Here is a 19026-nt window from a genome sequence, read left to right as displayed (position 1 = left end):
CATCTTTCTTTATTAGTCATTTAGTCATGGTTGGTGTTTTGGATTGAAAAAAATACTTAATTTAATCAAAAAAAGTCATTTATGTTTTGTAAATCTGCTAATGGGTTAATCAGCTAATTGTAAAAATAGCACAAGAAAACTTTTCTTAGTTTGCTGTAAAATTCTCCAAGTGTCCACCGCTACCAAGCCCCTATCACTATCAAAGTTTGTATAGAAATTAAAAAATAACTCCACAAATGTACTCTCAGGTTTTGTCATCGAGTCACTTTCTCTATCACTTTATGTAGTTAAGTGTTAAGTATTGTTGACTGGCAGAAATGAGACACAATCATCCTTTTGCGGGCCTATAAATATCCTCATAGTCCAACACATCTCCTTTTCCCATAGCTTGTTCTAGGAAAGAATTTCACAAATAAAAAGATAAGGATGTTGAGTGGTGCTTGCATTTTTCAGCTTTAATCATTAGTCAACCTACAGGGCTTGCCAAGACTAACACAGGATCCTTGTGCAAAGCAGCAACACACCCTGGAAGGTAACCAAACATCTATCTACGGCTGGCTGCTGACGTTTTCACTAAACACGTTGTTAACAGCAGCAGGGGCTCGGAGCTCCGCACATACTGGCTGGATTCATCACCAAAGCACAATGGAATAATGAACTTATTTGTCATATTTATAGCTGACAACTGTTTGTGTTTGTGTTTGTGTTTGTTTTTATCAGCATGGACTGACACGGGCCTCTGTGAAAGGTAAGGCTGAAGTGTAAAAGTTTGGACTGTTGCAGACAACGTCACGCGAAGACATTATTCAAAAATCTGTCAATTTAAGCAGTAGCCTTGGTTAATTATAGTCAAAAGCGTAAGAATACACAAGTGCTTGTCCTCAAATTGCTACACGACTGATAAACATTTGAACTCACTCTCCTGGCGCACTTGTTTGCTTAATTAATTCATCAAACTATATATTTAAAATCAATTTTCTTTAAGTTACCGTATTGCGTATAGTCGAGTTTAAAAGTTGCTTAGAGAAAATTAGAGAATGAAAGGCAGCATATTTCACTGTTGCCACTAGGAAACCTTAACTTGACACGTTTGACAGTGAGGTTTGGCTTCGACTGTGTCTAGAGCCTAATCTGCTCAGTTGTGTGACCCTCGGTGAGGACACCTCCATTTGCACCATAAAGATACGACTGCTTGGCTTAGTTAGTACGGGGGCTAATTGTTACAAACATACATTTACAAAAGACAAAGCTGTTGGTTTTTGGCTAAAAAGTGAGATAAAACCTGTTGTAAAACTTTATGTACCGATATTCGATGCTAATGGCGCCTTTTATTATATTACAGGACTGATATATTATTTTAACTGTTAGTAAAATACCATTCACTCATCCATGACATCTGTTTAGCTGCAGTGTCAGGAGCACGCCCTGCTGTGTCCGGGTGTCCTCACCGGGATAGGCGGGACCATTATGTAGCTTACTGTCACATTCAAAACAAACTTAGCCAACTTCCTCAACAGGGGAAAACTAATGATGTAACTTATTAATGAATTCAGGCCCTTGGTTGATTTTTGTTTCTCATGTTGTCATTTAACATATTATTAACAAACAGGGCCACCTGAAGGGGAGACACCTGCTTTACACCTGTAGGTTGCAATGGATACCCTGCCATTTGGTTGGACTGTGCACACACAGGAGGGAGATGGGGTAGGACTGGTGAAGGGGCAAGCTGCTGACACTGACAATGACACAGACACACATGTCCATGATCTGTTTCATGAAGATGCACAGGTAAGATGTGTGCCCTGATGGTTCAAATAGTTCCCACATTCATGGTGATGGAGGTTAGAATATGACATAGTGACTTAATGCTTTTAAAATGACACATCTTTAAGTCCTCCAGTGCTGTAACAGTGGTGTTTCTGTGTTCAGGGTTTCCAGCAGTCTAGCCAACCGTGGTGGAGGATCAAACTGTTTGTGTGGGAGCCAGTGCTATTCGGCACCTGGGATGGAGTTTTCACCACTTGCATGATCAACATTTTCGGTGTGGTTTTATTCCTGCGTACCGGCTACCTGGTGGTGAGTTCACACTGCATCTACAGCCATACCCAGTCAGAGAAACTGCAGACCTTCTTTATATTAGAAAAAGGCCAAAGATATAAGAGACAAAACAACTAACCAGAAAGATTTGAATTAAACTTAATGAAAACTGTGGTGTCTTAAAACAAAACAAATGACGAAAGCTAATAATGAAGCAATTCTCAGTTGGATTTTTTTTCCTGACTTGGACAGCAGAGGATTAAGGTTCAACGTTTGCACCAATAACTAAAATAAGGAAAGTAACAAAAAACGAAATAATTTATCTATAAACAATTCTATAAACATATAAAGTACATTTAAATACCCTGGCACCCACAATTTTCAGATGTCCTGTTGTATCTTGTAAAATGAATGATGCATTCAAGCACTGTTGAAAAAACTGCTTGATTGTTCCAACAATAAAGAATGGATTACTTAATATCAGATCCTCCCACCAGTGCATTGCCCATCCTCTCACCACTACAACAATCTCTCACTGTTGAAAGCATAGTGCAGACTGGGAGCTGAGTCTACATGGTCCACATACTAATGAGAACAGAGTCGACTTATTGATGATATTGGCTGGAGTGATGACGCACTGTGCGCCATTTGCAGACTGGTGCTTCATAAATGCTGTGTGTAAACATCCATTTATGGCTCATTAAATGAGTAGGCCGGTGGTTGAACGGGAAAGGACTGCATGTTTTGCATATGTTCACCTGTACACTTTATAGTATCTAGCCTCATGTTTGGTAATAGTGTGTGCTTTTTCACATCTTTGTTCAGCTTTGCTGAAGCTTTAGATTTTTATTTGCAGCTGCAGTCATCATTAAGTGCGTGTCACCCCATGACTCCAACCCAAACACTGTAATGTGCATGTGTCATCACAGGAAAAAAGCAACAAAGACTCTGTTCTTAAAAGCTACATCCGTTTGGGTTTAGCTTGATGAACAAAATATAGTTTGTTAAGTGTCAGATGGGGTTTCTTATCCAGAGTGAGATGCATCTTATCATAAATTATTTGAAAGATTGTAGCTCAGTGAACATGTTTTGCCTGTGTTGAAGTTTTTCCTCTTTTTTCTTCTTTTTTTGGCACTTTATGGTTTTTTGCAGATAGGTAACAGTGGAGATCTAACAGGAAATGAGGAGAAGTAGAAAAGGCCAATTACATTCATCAAAGGTCCTTAGACATCAAACTGGGGACTTTGCGGTTCATGGTTGCCACCTTAATCCCCTGGGCCACCAAAAATACCTCTTAGTTTTCATTAACATCAAGGCTACAATCAAAGTGAAAATTACAGTTGGGCAGTTCATTTTTGGCTATATCACGTTAAAGCAGCAAATAGAAGTAGAATGAAGTAAAAAAAAAAAAAAAAAACATTTTCTATTTTTATCCCAGTGAACATTGCAAGTTTTAAACATTTTGCAGATGACAGTTGCAACACACAAGTATATGAGGTACAAATTTTGAATTATGAATTAAATATGAATTGTATGAATTAAAATATCACCATTGATTGTGCAGACTAACAGCAGTATAACATATAAGACAAAGAAAGAAGAATTAGCAGACATAAAAATGAAAAATGTGAAGCTGTAGCTACATATATCTAATTGAATTGCTGCAGATGTACATACAGTATGTGCATCAGTGACTGTATTTGGTCATTTTGTTTCCTGACATCATCCAGGGCAACACAGGTGTGCTGCTTGGGATGCTCCTGGTCTCCTTGGTCGTGCTGGTTGCTTTGGTGACGGTGATGTCAGGGATCGGAGTGTGTGAGCACTGTGGTGTCGGGAGTGGAGGAATCTACTCCATGATCTCCACCGTCCTGGGAGGCAGGGTCGGGGGCACAATGGGCCTGCTTTATGTGTTTGGACAGGTGAGTTTTTTTTGAAGGCTGATATTAATATTTTTAGTTTGAAGCTTTTGGTTTTTGTAATGCAACTAATTGGTCTGTGACAGATCCACATTTTCATTAGTATCTTCCTATGTTATCTCCTGATTCATGATGCCTTCGACCCTGCAGTGCGTGGCTGGAGCCATGTATATCACGGGTTTCTCTGAGTCGGTGGCGGGGCTGCTGGGTCTACAGACTCAGTGGGCAGTGCGTGGCATGTCGGCGGCGGTGCTGCTGGCTCTGCTTGGAATCAACCTGGCTGGTGTGAAGTGGATTGTCCGACTTCAGCTGCTACTGCTGGCTGTCCTGGCCATCTCCACACTGGACTTTGTCATTGGCACTTTCACGCACCTTGACCCAGGTAGGGCTTGGGTCTAGAATATTGACAAAAAGGGTGATGGGAGAAAGTAACTGGGGTCGTGGGAAGAGTTCAATCAGTACTGCTGTATTTGGCCACGATTCAGTGTCTGCCAATAGTTTTTATGGATATTTTCCAGCCAAAATAAACCTCAAATTATTCAGTGGTAGAATATTAATGTTAAAGCTTCTGAAAACAAGTGACCACGCCTTAACCATCTACTGGGTGATTAGCCAAACCATCAAGAATACCATTAAAATAAAAAAAAAACCCAACACCAGATACTGTATCAGAGAAAAGAAAGAACTCTAGTTAAGTCGGTTAGCAAGTATAATCCTGTTTAAGCATGTAGCAATTCTCCAAATACACTGAATTGAATGTGTCGGAGGAATCTGCAATCTCAAGGTTATTATCTATCTTGAGCTAATTAAACTAGACTAACTTTTACCGCAAGCGTGATCACTCAATCATGATTGGACCAAAATAGACATGTGACACATGATCTTGGAAGATAATAAAATATACAACTTGCTTGAACTTAAAATATAATAATAATGTTGTGATTCACCTGTGTTGAAGTGTTAAATGTGAAATGAAGAATTAGTTTTGTTACATTGTTAAATGTGAAATGAAGAATTAGTTTTGTTACATTGTTAACAACAGGCTGCATCTGCAGTGAGCTGGGAAGGGGTGGGTGTTGCGGTTCTGTCTTCCAATATCTCGTCACAAGATTCTAGACGTTTGTAAAGCTGCTTCAATCTTGGTTTCAGCATTGGTCTAACCTTAATTTTTTTATAACACAATAAATAATGAACTGTGTGTGTGTGTGTGTGTGTGTGTGTGTGTGTGTGTGTGTGTGTGTGTGTGTGTGTGTGTGTGTGTGTGTGTGTGAGCTTTAGGTGAATAGTTGCAGGTCAAGGGCAAATGTGGAGTTGGAAAAGTTGAGATTTCAGCCTGTGTTTGAAAGTTGTCAAAGTTCTCCATTTCTGACTGTGGAGGTAACGTCTTTCTACCATGGTGTAGTCAGGATGGAGAAGGGAGAGTGAACCCGGGTGAAAAACTGTGGAAAAAAAGTTGAACAGACCTTTGTCACAACCTACATTTTGACTTGTCAAACACAGGTGGAACTAATAAGTTCATTTCTGCACAGCATTGCAGCAACTGCAGGAATGCAGCCCTCGTTAATGTCATTAGTTCCACCTGTGCTTTTCCTGCTTCCACAGCCCAATAGCTTAGGAAATGGTTACAGAACACAAGTACTATGATGCTAGCAAGGCTATGAACAGGTTAGCAGGGTTTATTCAGAAAGTAAAAAGAGATGAATAGCACAAGATGGACAGAGTTTTGAGAGGGACGAAAAGAAAAGCACTAAACATGTAAGTAAAAATGCAAAATATGAAAACAGTATATGTTGCTCTTGTTAAAGTAGCAAAAGAGGCTTGTTTTAGTGTGCATGAACTTTGGACAAAGTTAAACTTACATTTTTCAAATTTTGACACTAGTAACTAATGAGATAGAAAAAAAATGGTTTCTCTTTTTTTTTTTTTACTTCTACTTCTATTAGCTGCTTTAAATGAGAAAATGTGAAGAGAAACATTTTATTTTTTGTTTCCACAGTATTGTTAGCAATTGATTAAAATGTGATAAATGTATGCATCCTGCAGGGGGTCTGAAATTCTTGCAGCTTCTAAAGGGCAGCATGATAGAAGAAGCAAGTTTCAGAACCACAGAACTACAGTGTTTACTAGAACTGTGACTGTCTGTAACCTGTGGAGTCCAGTAGGTGTAGCTGTAGTATCACTTATTTTAGTCAGTCTCAGTCTTGCATTCTACTAGATCTCTGCAGTATACGTCTTCATGAGACTGTCTGTGTAACAACTTTTTTTTTTTTTTTTTTTGTTTCATATTCAACCCATTTTGTCATGTGTGTTAGCCTGTAAACCTGCTTTGTCTCCAGTGAGAATTTTCTTTCCCCTTAGTGAATGGAAACTTGGGTAAAGTGCTGTCTTTTCTGCTGTTGTGGCTTAAGCCAAGTCTGAGACTGGAGGTGTGTTTGAGATTTTTTTTTTCTCTTTTTTTCGTTGTGAGGAAATGTTGCCTTTTTGAGTTGCTCGTATTCTTTTGCTGGCTTTCAGGAAGTCCTTCCCCACATTTCCTGTTCTCACTGATTATCAACGTCCTGTCCAAGTGTTCCAGAAGTGAAGCCAGCCTTTTTGTGAATAACACATTTCAAACACAAGAACATTCACTGTACTTTAAATAATACTAATAACAGATATAACATGTAGTGTACACACAATAAAACATACATAAGGGTTTCAGGCTACCTGTCCTATGTTGGACAGTGGTTCATTTTTTCCAAGATTTAGCTTTAGTACTTCAGGTATCCTGTGCCACAAAAACCAGGCTCTCATCCCATAACTCTAACCTGGACTGCTCCACCCCTCCCAGCCTCCAGCCCTCTTTATAGAACTATGGGAGAACCACGCGTAATGGCTTCCCCAGGTTTTTCTAATTAAGAGCTGCTGTGTGTTTTGTGGTGACCTCATGGTTGGCAGTGGACCAGCAGGTCCCCTAGCAAGCTGAAACAGCTCAGATTAGCCTGCACGTTCACTGTATGCCGAAGCACATCCTAAAGGAAAAAGTGCCACTGCCAAAATGATGTGGTCATCGTTTGATAACATGTCCCCTGTGTACAAAGAGATCACCATGTGAGGTTTTGGACACCATTGTACATCATGACCATAGCCAAAGCCTGTCTTGTCTGCCAAGCAATATATCAGAACTTAATGATATGTTGTCTTGTCAGTAGGCTTGGTAAACATTGAATATTGGCATTTTAATACAAAACTGGACATCTGCTGGTTAATATTTTGCACTTCTCTCACAATCTGAAAGGATCAAATTTAGAGGTGAAGCTGAATGATGAGTCAGTCAGCTGAAAATGAATTGGAAAATATAAACTATTTATTGTTTAGTATTTTTATGTATCATTAGTTGTAGCCCTAATCTAATTATGTATTTATTGCAATGCTAAACATGCAGACTTTTGTTTTATATTGTCATTTTTATTGCGTCATCATCCTAGGTTTCAGTGGTTAGATGCAGTTTGTTACTTTTGAATCCCAACAATAGAAATATTTAAAGGAGAAAATACTAAGGGCACGGTAAAAATGAAACCGTAAAGAGTATTTTAGATTTGGATTAAATTCTTTAACGTATCAACAGGTTAATTTCAAAACTGCTGATATTTATATTGGTCTCATTTTTCTTTTATCATTATCACAATTGTAGTAGTGACATCCACCAACCTTATTCCCTTGAAATACCTTCTAGACCACTATCTTAATGTCTACCCCTGTCGTGATGCTATTACCGGTAATTAAAACAGACACCCACTTGCAAATCAGTAGTTTAATCATAAGTAGAAAGATTTAAGGGTTGTTGTTGTTGTTGTTGTTATTATAATATAGGTAGATGAACTCTCACATGTAGACTGACCTGGCTTCCTCATTTCCCAGCCACGAGGGTCTGTTAAGTGTCTTATCATGACAAGTTCTTCCTGCAGAACTGGGACAGGTGGAGTTTGAATTGAAAAACGACATGGCTACAACATGTAAAACAGCTCGGAATAGTGCTTTATCATCCCCAATGGGGATAAGGAGGGGATTTCACTTGCCATTTTGACTGTTGTAAATTATTCAGTCTGGTCAGTAACACTGCCAGTGAATTGTCTCTGCAACCAAACCATCAACTACAAACACTTTTTTGATAGCGGTTCTTGGATGAAATACAATCTGACATGCATTACCCTGTCCCCTTAGTTGAAGCCTATTCCCCACAGAACAGGAAGCCATAATGTGTTCCTTGGGTCTAGGGTTAAGGGTGTTAGCCAGCCTCACCCACATTTTTGGAAAATGACAAAGGGAGAAAGCCGGAAGTGAGATCTGAGGCCTGCTGCTACTCCAGAGACCGCCACATTTCTCCCTGTGATCCTACCATATAGTTCTGTCATCCCAGTGGGACATGCCCCACCTCTGTAACGTCACAGCAGGCCCTGTCCTACATGCACAGTGGCTTATACTGGTCAGTGTGGGAGAAGAAGAGGTCAGTGAGACACAGAGGAGCCTCAGATGCTCATGTAATCTGACTACACATTCCAGTCTGTATCGGAGGAATGCTGGGCTCAGAAAAGAGACCCTCTCTGGCTACACATTTCGACTACAGTATACATACTGAAATGTGGATGCTCTCACCACAGCCTTGTCTCTAGATAGGCCTATAGAGAAGAGATTTTTTTGCAGACTAGTTTAAGGTCCTCCCACACCACATTACACTATATATATATATATATATATATATATATATATATATATTACACTTATTACACAATATTACACTATATATATATATATATATATTATATATATATATATATATATATATATATATATATTATATATATATATATAGTGTAATATTGTGTAATAAGTGTAATATATATATATATATATATGCCAGCACACAGGTGTTTTCAGCAAAATGCTAGCGGCATCCTAACATGCTCGCATTGACAATGCTAACATGCCGATGTTTAGCAGCTATAATGTTTACCATATTCATTTTAGTTTAGCATGCTTACATTAGCTAATTAGCTGTAGACACAAAGTACAGCTGAAGCTCATGGGAATGCCAGTTGTGCAGGTATTTCATGATGAACCACAGTATTGGACAAATTGAAGTTTTGACCTGATGATGGCGCTTGTTGAAGGGAGGGTTATGGGGGTACAACTCATCCTTTGTGTCATCCACTTCATCCTTGATTCCTGAGGTCTTTGTGTAAATTATAATAAATCTGCCAAAAAGTCTGCTGTGTGCAATATACTTTGAGGCAACAGCTTTTTATTTTCTTCTTGGGGCCCTCAAATCGTTAGCCAGGTTGTTCCCCATATAGGAGCTAGGGAGTGGGAGTGCAAGTTTGCACTGAAAATGGAGAACTTTCCACTTGAAAGATGTATTTGTTTGCAGTTTTGTCCACAGCTCTGGAGCTCAAATGCAGAAACACTGACGGTAAACACTGAATTTGTGTTCATAGAAACAGTTTTCATTATAAATATGTGAACGCCCTCAACCTAATACTCTGAGAATTAGGCATGGTGGGATGTTGGAGTATGATGTTGTAATATGGGTGGGGAGCCCATGGTGCAGACATGGACACTGACTGTCCTGGATTTGTTAGATTCTGGTTGTTTGGACAGAGGGCAGTCTCACTGGGTCACAGAGTGAACAAGAGTTTGGGCTCCTTGTCCTATTTGATGTCATGTTTTACAGCCTCCTTAAATTCCTATTTTGGAGAATATGTGCACTTGGAATAACTAGTATATCCAGCCCTTTTTGGTTTTGGCTTTTGTCTAAAACAAAAGAAAAAATGAGCATGCTCCCTCTCTCTTTTCTCTCACTCTCTGTCTCCCTCTCTCGCTCACTCTCATTCTTTCTCTCAAACTTGGAAGCTGCTGAGCTTCTGAAAGGGGTGGTGACTTCCTTTTGGATAAACATGTCATTAATCTGACAGAACACATTCTTTCCCATCGCAAGATAACCAAGGGGGAAATGTCCGGTGTTGTAACATAGGCGGGCCCTTCAGGCTGAATGGTTTAAATGGCCACCATCAAAGTAGGACAATCTCCCCCTCACACATTCAACAAACTGACCTAGACTCAACAAACCTGTCTTGTCTTTAGACTGCATATTTTTAAAGTGCATTGATACCTACTGTTGTCATGTATTTGATTTTATACAATTTGTATTTGAGATACACACACACACACACACACACACACACACACACACACACACACACAGTATATATGTGACAATCTCAAATTCTCAACATGAGGTCCCACAGGAACATTTGTGTGCATTTAACAACTTGTTGGTCTTTGTTTGGTGTTTATATTGTTGACAATGGAAGAGCTAAATTAAATTTTCCCCTTGAGTTGTTGGGGAGTATAATAATTTAAAATGACAATATTGTTTCAGCCACAAGCATCTTTTAGTGATGTACTAATTAAGAGTTTGTTTCAGGGGGAAAAGTAAGAAGTCTCTAATGATGTAGATATAATGAATATTTTTCAAACCTATAGTACATATATTGTTTTAAACCAGTGTCTGGTACTACAGGTCTTTCTTAGGAAAATACCCCAGTGCAGAAATGATGCGTTTACATTTCCAGTTAGCCTAAACTTCTATAGGACATGCAGTACAAAACATACCATCAGTAATAAGCATCTAGGACTATAGATGATGACTAAATACAAAGAAGATGAAAAAACCACAGCAATAAGCACTTGAAGCTGATTGCATTACGTCAATAGGGAGAAAGGTTGATATGTTGTCATCATAGACTGTATGACAGAATGTAGAAGAGTTGTAATTCATTTCATAGCAGATGCATTGTACATAACATGTAAACTCCATCTTTGTATGAAGGATTCGTTTTCATCAAAAGCTCCAGAACCACTACTAGATGGACCCTGTAGTGAGATTGTTTTTTTCAAATACAGTGAACTGTTTCTAAATATTAGCAATATTATTATTAAGTATATTCATGTCGGCAGTTGGCAGGTTTATACTTACCTTGTACTGATAATCCTGGCATAAAGTTCAATCTGTTTTGCTTTGTGTGACACTGCCTCCTCTTTCAGAGCATGGCTTCATTGGTTATTCAGCCGAGCTGCTCAGCAGCAACTCGAAACCAGATTACAGCTCAGGAGAAAACTTCTTCACAGTATTTGGGGTCTTCTTCCCTGCTGCTACAGGTAAGTAGCACCCCCACCATGAAAAATACTTATAAGATTCTCAGAATAGCACACAGCTGCATATGAAGTGCAAAATATATTTTGCATTGTATAGTATGTTGTGTACATTTTTGTGGTGTGTGTGTGTGTGTGTGTGTGTGTGTGTGTGTGTGTGTGTGTGTGTGTGTGTGTGTGTGTGTGTGTGTGTGTGTGTGTGTGTGTGTGTGTGTGTGTGTGTAGGGGTAATGGCAGGCTTCAACATGAGCTCAGATCTTCAGCGGCCTGAACACAACATCCCTGTGGGAACACTGGCAGCTGTCTTCACCTCGTATGATAACAGCCCAAACACACCCCCAACACACAGATACACAACTAATATTGTAAAATACAAAAACAACACAATGAAACACTACACAATAAAGTGCTAAGACTAAAGAAAATAACTACGGTGAAGGTGTACAGACTGACCTAGATAGAGTGAAAGTAGTAACACAGTATAAAATTAATACTTGAAAGGCTGCCTTATGATCTTACTATTATCTCAGATTTCTTTTGTCTATTTAACTATACATCATTGTACAAGGACAGATTTCAAATATAACGCCCTGGAGTTTCTCCCTCAAGTTCTGATTCATCCAAAAAGGTACTTTCCAAATGTTTACATTTCCTTTTTGTCATGCTCTCAGATCACTTAGTGGTAGCTTATTAAAAGGGAAAACTTTTCCATTTCCACTGGAGAGAACAAACAAATCTACATTCCCAGCATGGCTCTATTTGTCTCGTTGAGTTGTGATGACACAATTTTCCTATTAATAGTGAAAAGGAGCAGTTGTTAATAATTCTGCATGGCGTACTTTTGGTGACCCACAGGTGGTTCCTGTATCTGGTCTTTGTCTTCCTACTGGGGGCCATCTGCACCAGAGAAGCTCTGCGCTATGACTTCTTGATAGCAGAAAAGGTAAACTGTTCTTTTTTTCCATCTCACCCTGCAAGGGTGAGAAGGGTTGAGGTGAGGGGATTCCCCACGCTGGCTCACTTTGTATATGTGGTGTGGTTAGTCCAGATTCTGACTGTATGTACTTTTTAAATGGTTGAGATGTAGGACCTTTAGCATTTTTTTTCCAAGTTCCTATAGGCCTACATGAAAAACATTTCTCACATATCTGTATTGTTTTTAATAAGTGTGCAAGAGTATTTGTTTTAGTTCTTACCTAGGTAGCAGTCAAAATAGTAAAGTACGTACTTAATAGAAAGTAAAATAATAATGAAAGAGGACAAACACTTAAAATAAAGTGCCTACTGACTTAAGTGCATACACATTGATGCATTAATCAACAGTCTCAGCCTGATTCACAGCAGTGTATAATGTATTCAGATTTGTCGCATGAATTTGATGACTTTCACCTACTTCTATCCTGTCTCTTGATTTATTACTCATTGGCTAGCTTGTTGCGGTGATTTGTGGAGAGCTTTCAGTAATTTATTAACATGCAAAGTGTGTGAGCAACACTCCATAAGCACCAAATTCTCAATAGTCTAGCCAGTTTATCATTCTATTTTATTATCGAGTTTGAATATGACTTTAATGTTGTGAAGTTTGATACTTGAGTCAAAGAATTCAAAAGAATATGTGATCTATGAATTCTCAGCAGCAACTGAGCATGTGTCGGGCTCCATATGGACAGCTGATGTGAGGACGGCTGGGATTGACGTACACTAGAGCTAAAGTTAGGGATACGTACCATTACACAAACTAATTTTGGGGAAATAAAGTGAGTAAGTGATTGAACTGTGGTGAACAGCTGATCAATGAGATTTCCGATTAAAACATTAAATTTTTGCTTTAACCAATCGCTGAATCACTTTAAAGTCTTTGACTTCTCCATCAGTGGTTAGTTCTCATTGTTTTCATAAGGAGCTGGCTGCAGCGGAACTGAACTGGGTGTAGCTGTTGTGAGCGCTCAACCCCACCCTATCCTCTTCCACCCTCTGTTTGTTTTCCTTCTTCCTCCAGGTCTCCTTGGTGGGTTTCCTCTTTCTGCTGGGCCTCTACATCTCCTCTCTGGCTTCCTGCATGGGTGGCCTGTACGGAGCACCCAGGATCCTCCAGTGCATCGCCCAAGAGAGGGTCATCCCTGCTCTGGCCTTTCTGGGAAGAGGGGTGGGTAGATGGATGGATGGTTGGATGGAGCCATGAGGGCATACATTGACATGCTGAAAAATATTAGCTAGAGCCACTATGATGTAAATGCAGTGTGTGTCTCTATGCAACAGTGACACACAGGAATTATTTGCTTTGTCTTTATCTGTTAACGTATGAGGTGATAATCACAGTAGGCAGAACCTGCTGAAAACAGAGTACTGCTAACTTCCTCATTTTTGGACATTTTACTACCTTAGACACAAATAATTTGTTGCTCCTGTGTGCACGTCAGAGCTCTGAATAACCTGCAGTGTATTAGAGTGGCAGGCAGTCCTCCATTTATTAAGGGACGATTTCATTTCATGTTTAGGGGTAAAAAAATATTTGTCCTACTTCCCTAGAGCCAGATTAATGTATGGATGCCTCTTTTAAAGTATCTATGTGCACTTATCGTAGATAGTGATATTACCCCAGTTTAGCTCAATTATTGAGTCAAGATTCAAGAGACTTTATTGCAATTTGCATTAAATTACATTCATATTGGAATTCTTGTGCAGTTCGTCAGTCGGGCTAAAAAACTAAATTGAATTATTTCCACGAGAAGTCCTAAAAGTGCTAGGGATGAAATCCTACCAGCTACTTGACTTGCATGTCAACAGATCCATCTCCAAAACAACAGAGCAAACTCCATCCACTCATCAAGAGCTTGTGAAACTGTTGAAAGCTCTAAACATATGAATTATGATTTTTGCTGAGTTGGACTTCTCAGGCAGTAGATTCTCTCAGGATATGTACACATCCTGCCTCCTTCACCAGGATTGGCAATCTCATTAAACGATACACATTTGATTGGTGGAGCTGGCTGGGTGGTACGCAGCCTGGAGGGTGTGCTGGTTAAGAGGTTTACTTTAGGGCAAGTCCTATAGCTGTTGTGAGCAAGCAGAAATTCTTAACACTAGCCTAGGAAATACAGATTAGTAAACCATAACTGTCAAATGATTTATTTCCTTGCTTTAAAGAGGAGCCAGTAACTGATAACAGACATTCATGAGCTAAAATAAATCTCATTATTCATTCTACCTTCAAATTATATTTAGGCCTAAAAAGGGCACCTATGGATTTATTATATTAAAAAAAAAAAAATATATATATATATATATATATTCCCCCAGGAACTGAACTACATTTTCGAATAATTGCATAGTGACTGTACTATAAGGTAAATCATATTAGCAGGGTCATGTAAAGTTTGTCGCTGATTAACAGCAGTAGTTGGCGTAGTGTAACCTAATAAGTGTGCCTAGGCTGAATATATATATATATATATATATATAATTTAACCTGTAATGGAAATATATATATATATATATATATAGGGGTTGTGACTGGACTCAATAGGAAGCAGTGACAAGACTGCCTAAATATAGTGTGTGGACTCTGTTCCATAGAGTGAGGGGACTGACTGAATTACCACAAAGAGTTACAACTCACTGCTGCTTCACACACACACATTGTCACATTGACGTCCTGACCCCGTCCACCCCGGTTTTCCTCAGACTTGCCTGGATGGCAGCAGTGTCTGACCTCTCTCAGCGGGCTGGAATGAGGCCCTAGACATCTTGGCCCAAATCAAAGCATCAGAACAAACGCAGGAAGGGCGACGGGCAGGGCCCTGCTCCGCTGTGTGCTCTGGAGGACTGCCAGGCACACAGCAGTTCTCCTTAAACTGTGATAGGACCTGGGAAGTGAAAGCAAACTGCTTACCAAACCACATGTTAAAACGATGTTTCCATTTTGAGGAAGGGATTATTGTTGGGGCATTGTTTTTTGTTCTCCTGTTAGAATTGGTCTTTCATCTAAATTTAAAGACTTTTTTTTTTTTTTTTTTTTTTTTAAGATCATTAGATTCAATTCAGTCAATTCTTTGTCTCCCTGGAATGTATACTGGATGTTTAACCCTCCTGAAGTCAAACTGCAAAGAATTTAACTCTTTATGGTATAGAACTAACTAAATTGAATTAAATGCAATGAAGTCAGACACTGCTAATGGACAAAATAGCATCAATACTGAGATTAGTGCCGATATTCTCATGGGCCTTGCAGATGTCCAGTGTCAGGTTAGCTGAGCATGGCTCCTGACCAACAAAAGGCCAGATGAAGTCATGAGAAGATTTTGTGGAATGATTTGGTTAGTTAAGACAAAAACATGAGGTTTAGTATGAAATGGGCTTACTTGTTGATAGTTGCTTTGATAATTATAGTAGTAGGTAGTAATTGTACCATTGCTACATCATGAAAAGGAAGCAAATGATCTCTAGATGCAGTCCTAACTTTCTGCTGGTTTTGACTAAAATTTAACTAAGTACAGGTTCATTGACACACTTCATAGAGGTGGGTGTTTCTCCCCCATGTCCATGAGTCATACAGTTTTATTTGGGTGGAAAAAATATTGTGTTGTGAATCTATGGGACGTTCTTCTTTCTGCAGCCTTATTCTCTTGACTTGGGCAGGTGTAATTTTACTTGGAATAGCTTGTGTAGTGCAGCTGTCACTGATCACATCTACGCTCTCTCCATCTCTCAGTCGGGCCCAAACAGGACCCCAGTGGCAGCAATCTGTCTGACCAGTCTGCTGACCATGGCCTTTATTTTCATCGGCCAGGTCAATGTACTAGCTCCCATCGTCACCATCAACTTCATGCTCACCTACAGCTTCATTGACTACTCCTACTTCAGCGTGGCCATGACCGTCCAGCTGCAGAGTTACGAGAAGAGGGACACCCTCATCCTGGCCAAAAGAAATCTGCGCAGGTCCAACAGGCAGAACTCCACACCACTTATTGAAGCCCCTTTCCCAAACTATGGGAGTGGAGGCGAGAGTCCACAGAGTAAAGGCACTTTATTGGAGTTTGCTAAGGACATGGATCAGATATTTCCACCTGTCTCAAATGTTAATGCTTGGGCTGAGAAGACCCCATCCATGCAAGAGCTGAGCAGCCAAGGCAAGAGCAGAAAGGCAACTGCTAAGCAGAGACTGATGGACAGCTTCGGCTTAGACCTGAATAGCAATATGTCCACAGAAGAAAGAGGGGAGGAGATAGGTTCAGCTCCACCATATGAGGAGGTTGAGGTGCAGTGTGGAAACGAGGAGCTCATGACTGGAGAACAGCCACAAGTCAAATGCTGTACAGAAACATGTCATGTTGAACACGATTCATCTGCTGACCCTCAAAATCACAGCACAGGTGATGAGCTTTGTCCATGAAACATTAGAAAAGACTGGACAGAATGAGAGATCGTAGAGGTTAATTTTACCTGTTTTTAGTTGCCTGAGATTTCATTACATTTTTCAGGGGCTGAGGGTAAAGCAGAACACCAGAGCTTTGAAATCAAATCCATGCAGGATTCATGCTGTGCAAAGTTCTGCAACCACTGGATTGCTCTGATCGGGGTAGGTTACACATCACATTCTATACACCATTTCTTTCTGTTCTATTGAATATTTTCAGGTAGTATGAATAATGTGAATATATCATTTCTTTTCTTTCAGGCATTGAGCTCCATACTGATCATGTTTGTTATCCAATGGGTTTATGCCTTAGCAAACATAGTCATGGCCTTGCTGCTCTTCTTCTACATTGGGAGAACAAGTCCTGGACTACCTATAGGTAATTTCAGTGATCAGTTAACCTGAATAAACTAGGGTCAGTAATGTAAACACTCTTGTTCCACTAACTGCGTTTTTCTTTTCTCATGTTCTATTTGATTTCTGTGTTGTGTGGGCTTTGTAGACATTTTTATTTCTAAATATGGTATTTGACAAGATACTAGCCATACACTTAATGTACACTGCATCTATAAATGATATGATTTCATATTACACATATTTTGTTATTTACTTAACTGGTCTATTGTCTGGGGTTTTATTTATTTGTAAAATGTTCTTACTTTATATTATTAGATTACTTGGACTTACCATTATGTCTGGCAAAATACATCCTCAAGTGCAATTTTTTTATTTGAAGCATGTAGATTTGGTCCCCATGCTCAGGCGTTGTGACCTGGTAACGTACTCGGACACGTTGCTGGGAGTTTCACTTGTGGTCTCTTTGCCTGGCAGGCTGGCAGCTGTTGTGGTTTAGGATTTCTAGAATAGCTGGATGGGACACCCCTGCATCTGCATTAATCTCACCACATTACAGTGCCTTAACTGTCTGACTCATGACATGTCTGAGCAGAGGAGCTGCAAGTCTTAAACACCTGTTCCACAAGTGGTCGACGAGATGCTATGTCGATGTGTGTTTCTCACTTTGTGCCTGACTTTCTGTGCTATATTAGAAATATTCACACAATAAGAAATATTTCCATAGTAAATTTAAACCTATTATTATTATTATTATTATTATTATTATTATTATTACACATTTTAAAGTTTTTCTGCAACTAGTATTTAAATTATGTAATTCATTGAGCTGATTTCTTCAGGGCAAAAAACTAATCGTTTTTGATTTATTTGCAGGTATTGCAGCTCGATTCAGTTTTTTCACATGGCTCAAATCAACACTGAATAACATTTGCAGGTATTGTGCGGTTGATATGTTACTAAATGGTCAGTCAGTAATAAGTTTATAAGAATGAGTGAGTGACGGATGTTTGTCTAGATCATTGTTAATGCACAGAATAAAGTAATTGTCATAATCCATTGGTTCTCGTCAAGTCATGAAACATAAGAAATTTTGCCTGAAATTTTTATTTTTTTCAGTTACATGGTAATTTCCCATGTCACACTATCACCCAAAACCTATTTCTCCATACTATTTACCTGTCTTTCAGGGGAAAAGGATCTCCCAGGGATGAGATTATAGTGACACCCTCTCTGTCCAGGGTCAGGCTGAAGACCAGGCAGCTGACAGAGGAAAATGCTGACTTTGCCTCTCGTCACCGCTATCACCAATCCTCATTCATCAGATCTGACGAGATGGTACAACCACCGCTCCACTGACTGAATTAAACAGTGTCAATTTTACGTTATATGTTGTACCTGACGACCTGAAAACACATTTTCTGCCTCAAACTGTCTCATGTTGCCCTATGGGCCACATTCTGTACACATTTGTTTTAAGAGACATTCATTGGCTCTGATCATTTTTTTGTGGTGGTTGGAGGAAATTTAAACTTTTTCTAGAGTTTAACAAAGTGTGCGTGTTTGTGTGAGAGAATGAGAGAGATGTCTGAGGACTGAATGTAGCTGGAGTTGGTCATTTTCCATAAAGTCTTCCATAAAGTAAACTGAAGTAGAAATTGTTTATCTTGTCTTATGGCTTTAACTTTGACTGAAATATCACAATCTGTGAAACTCTCCACTGTTTGAAATGTCAGTCAGATTTCTCTACCACTGGGTCACTTCTAAGAGGTCCAGCCACTGTGGTGCTCATGCAGCATAAATATCCTGTGTAATTGTGACACAAAGGTTTCATTAAAATGTGTATTCTCAGTTTTGCATGTCTGCAGTTAATCGTTGGTTGAGCAATTTTGCTCAGGTTATTTTGCTTTCCCAATTTGAGGTCATGTTTGTCTTCTTGCAGACCCGCAATAATTTAGAAGTAACTAAGAATATCAAACTTCAGTGCCATTTGATATTCAAAAATGATTTTCAAAATAAAACATACATGGTCCTGCACTTCTCTTTAGCTTTTGGTTTTATAAGAAGGAAGAAGTGATTTGGAGACAGTATTTCATTTGTTTTAAAAAC

The 19026-nt window shown here is 39.3% G+C and overlaps 1 protein-coding gene across 1 annotated transcript; it reads left to right on the top strand.

Annotated features, from left to right (window-relative positions):
* Nucleotides 1-504: 504 nt before the first annotated feature.
* On the top strand, nucleotides 505-18768 carry slc12a8 (solute carrier family 12 member 8). The gene is made up of 15 exons (XM_056390241.1): nucleotides 505-532; nucleotides 721-748; nucleotides 1610-1788; nucleotides 1930-2076; nucleotides 3768-3959; nucleotides 4107-4338; nucleotides 11040-11153; nucleotides 11373-11460; nucleotides 12003-12090; nucleotides 13147-13293; nucleotides 15859-16519; nucleotides 16628-16725; nucleotides 16825-16942; nucleotides 17794-17854; nucleotides 18108-18768. The coding sequence occupies exons 3-15, from the start codon at nucleotides 1654-1656 to the stop codon at nucleotides 18274-18276; spliced, it is 2250 nt and encodes a 749-aa protein (XP_056246216.1). The 5' UTR covers nucleotides 505-532; nucleotides 721-748; nucleotides 1610-1653; the 3' UTR covers nucleotides 18277-18768.
* Nucleotides 18769-19026: the final 258 nt, after the last annotated feature.

This window comes from Seriola aureovittata, chromosome 11, assembly GCF_021018895.1.
Source record: "Seriola aureovittata isolate HTS-2021-v1 ecotype China chromosome 11, ASM2101889v1, whole genome shotgun sequence".
NCBI classification, from domain to species: domain Eukaryota; kingdom Metazoa; phylum Chordata; class Actinopteri; order Carangiformes; family Carangidae; genus Seriola; species Seriola aureovittata.
The sequence above is the reverse complement of the archived record's forward strand: the minus strand, read 5'-3'. Positions and strand labels throughout refer to the sequence as shown.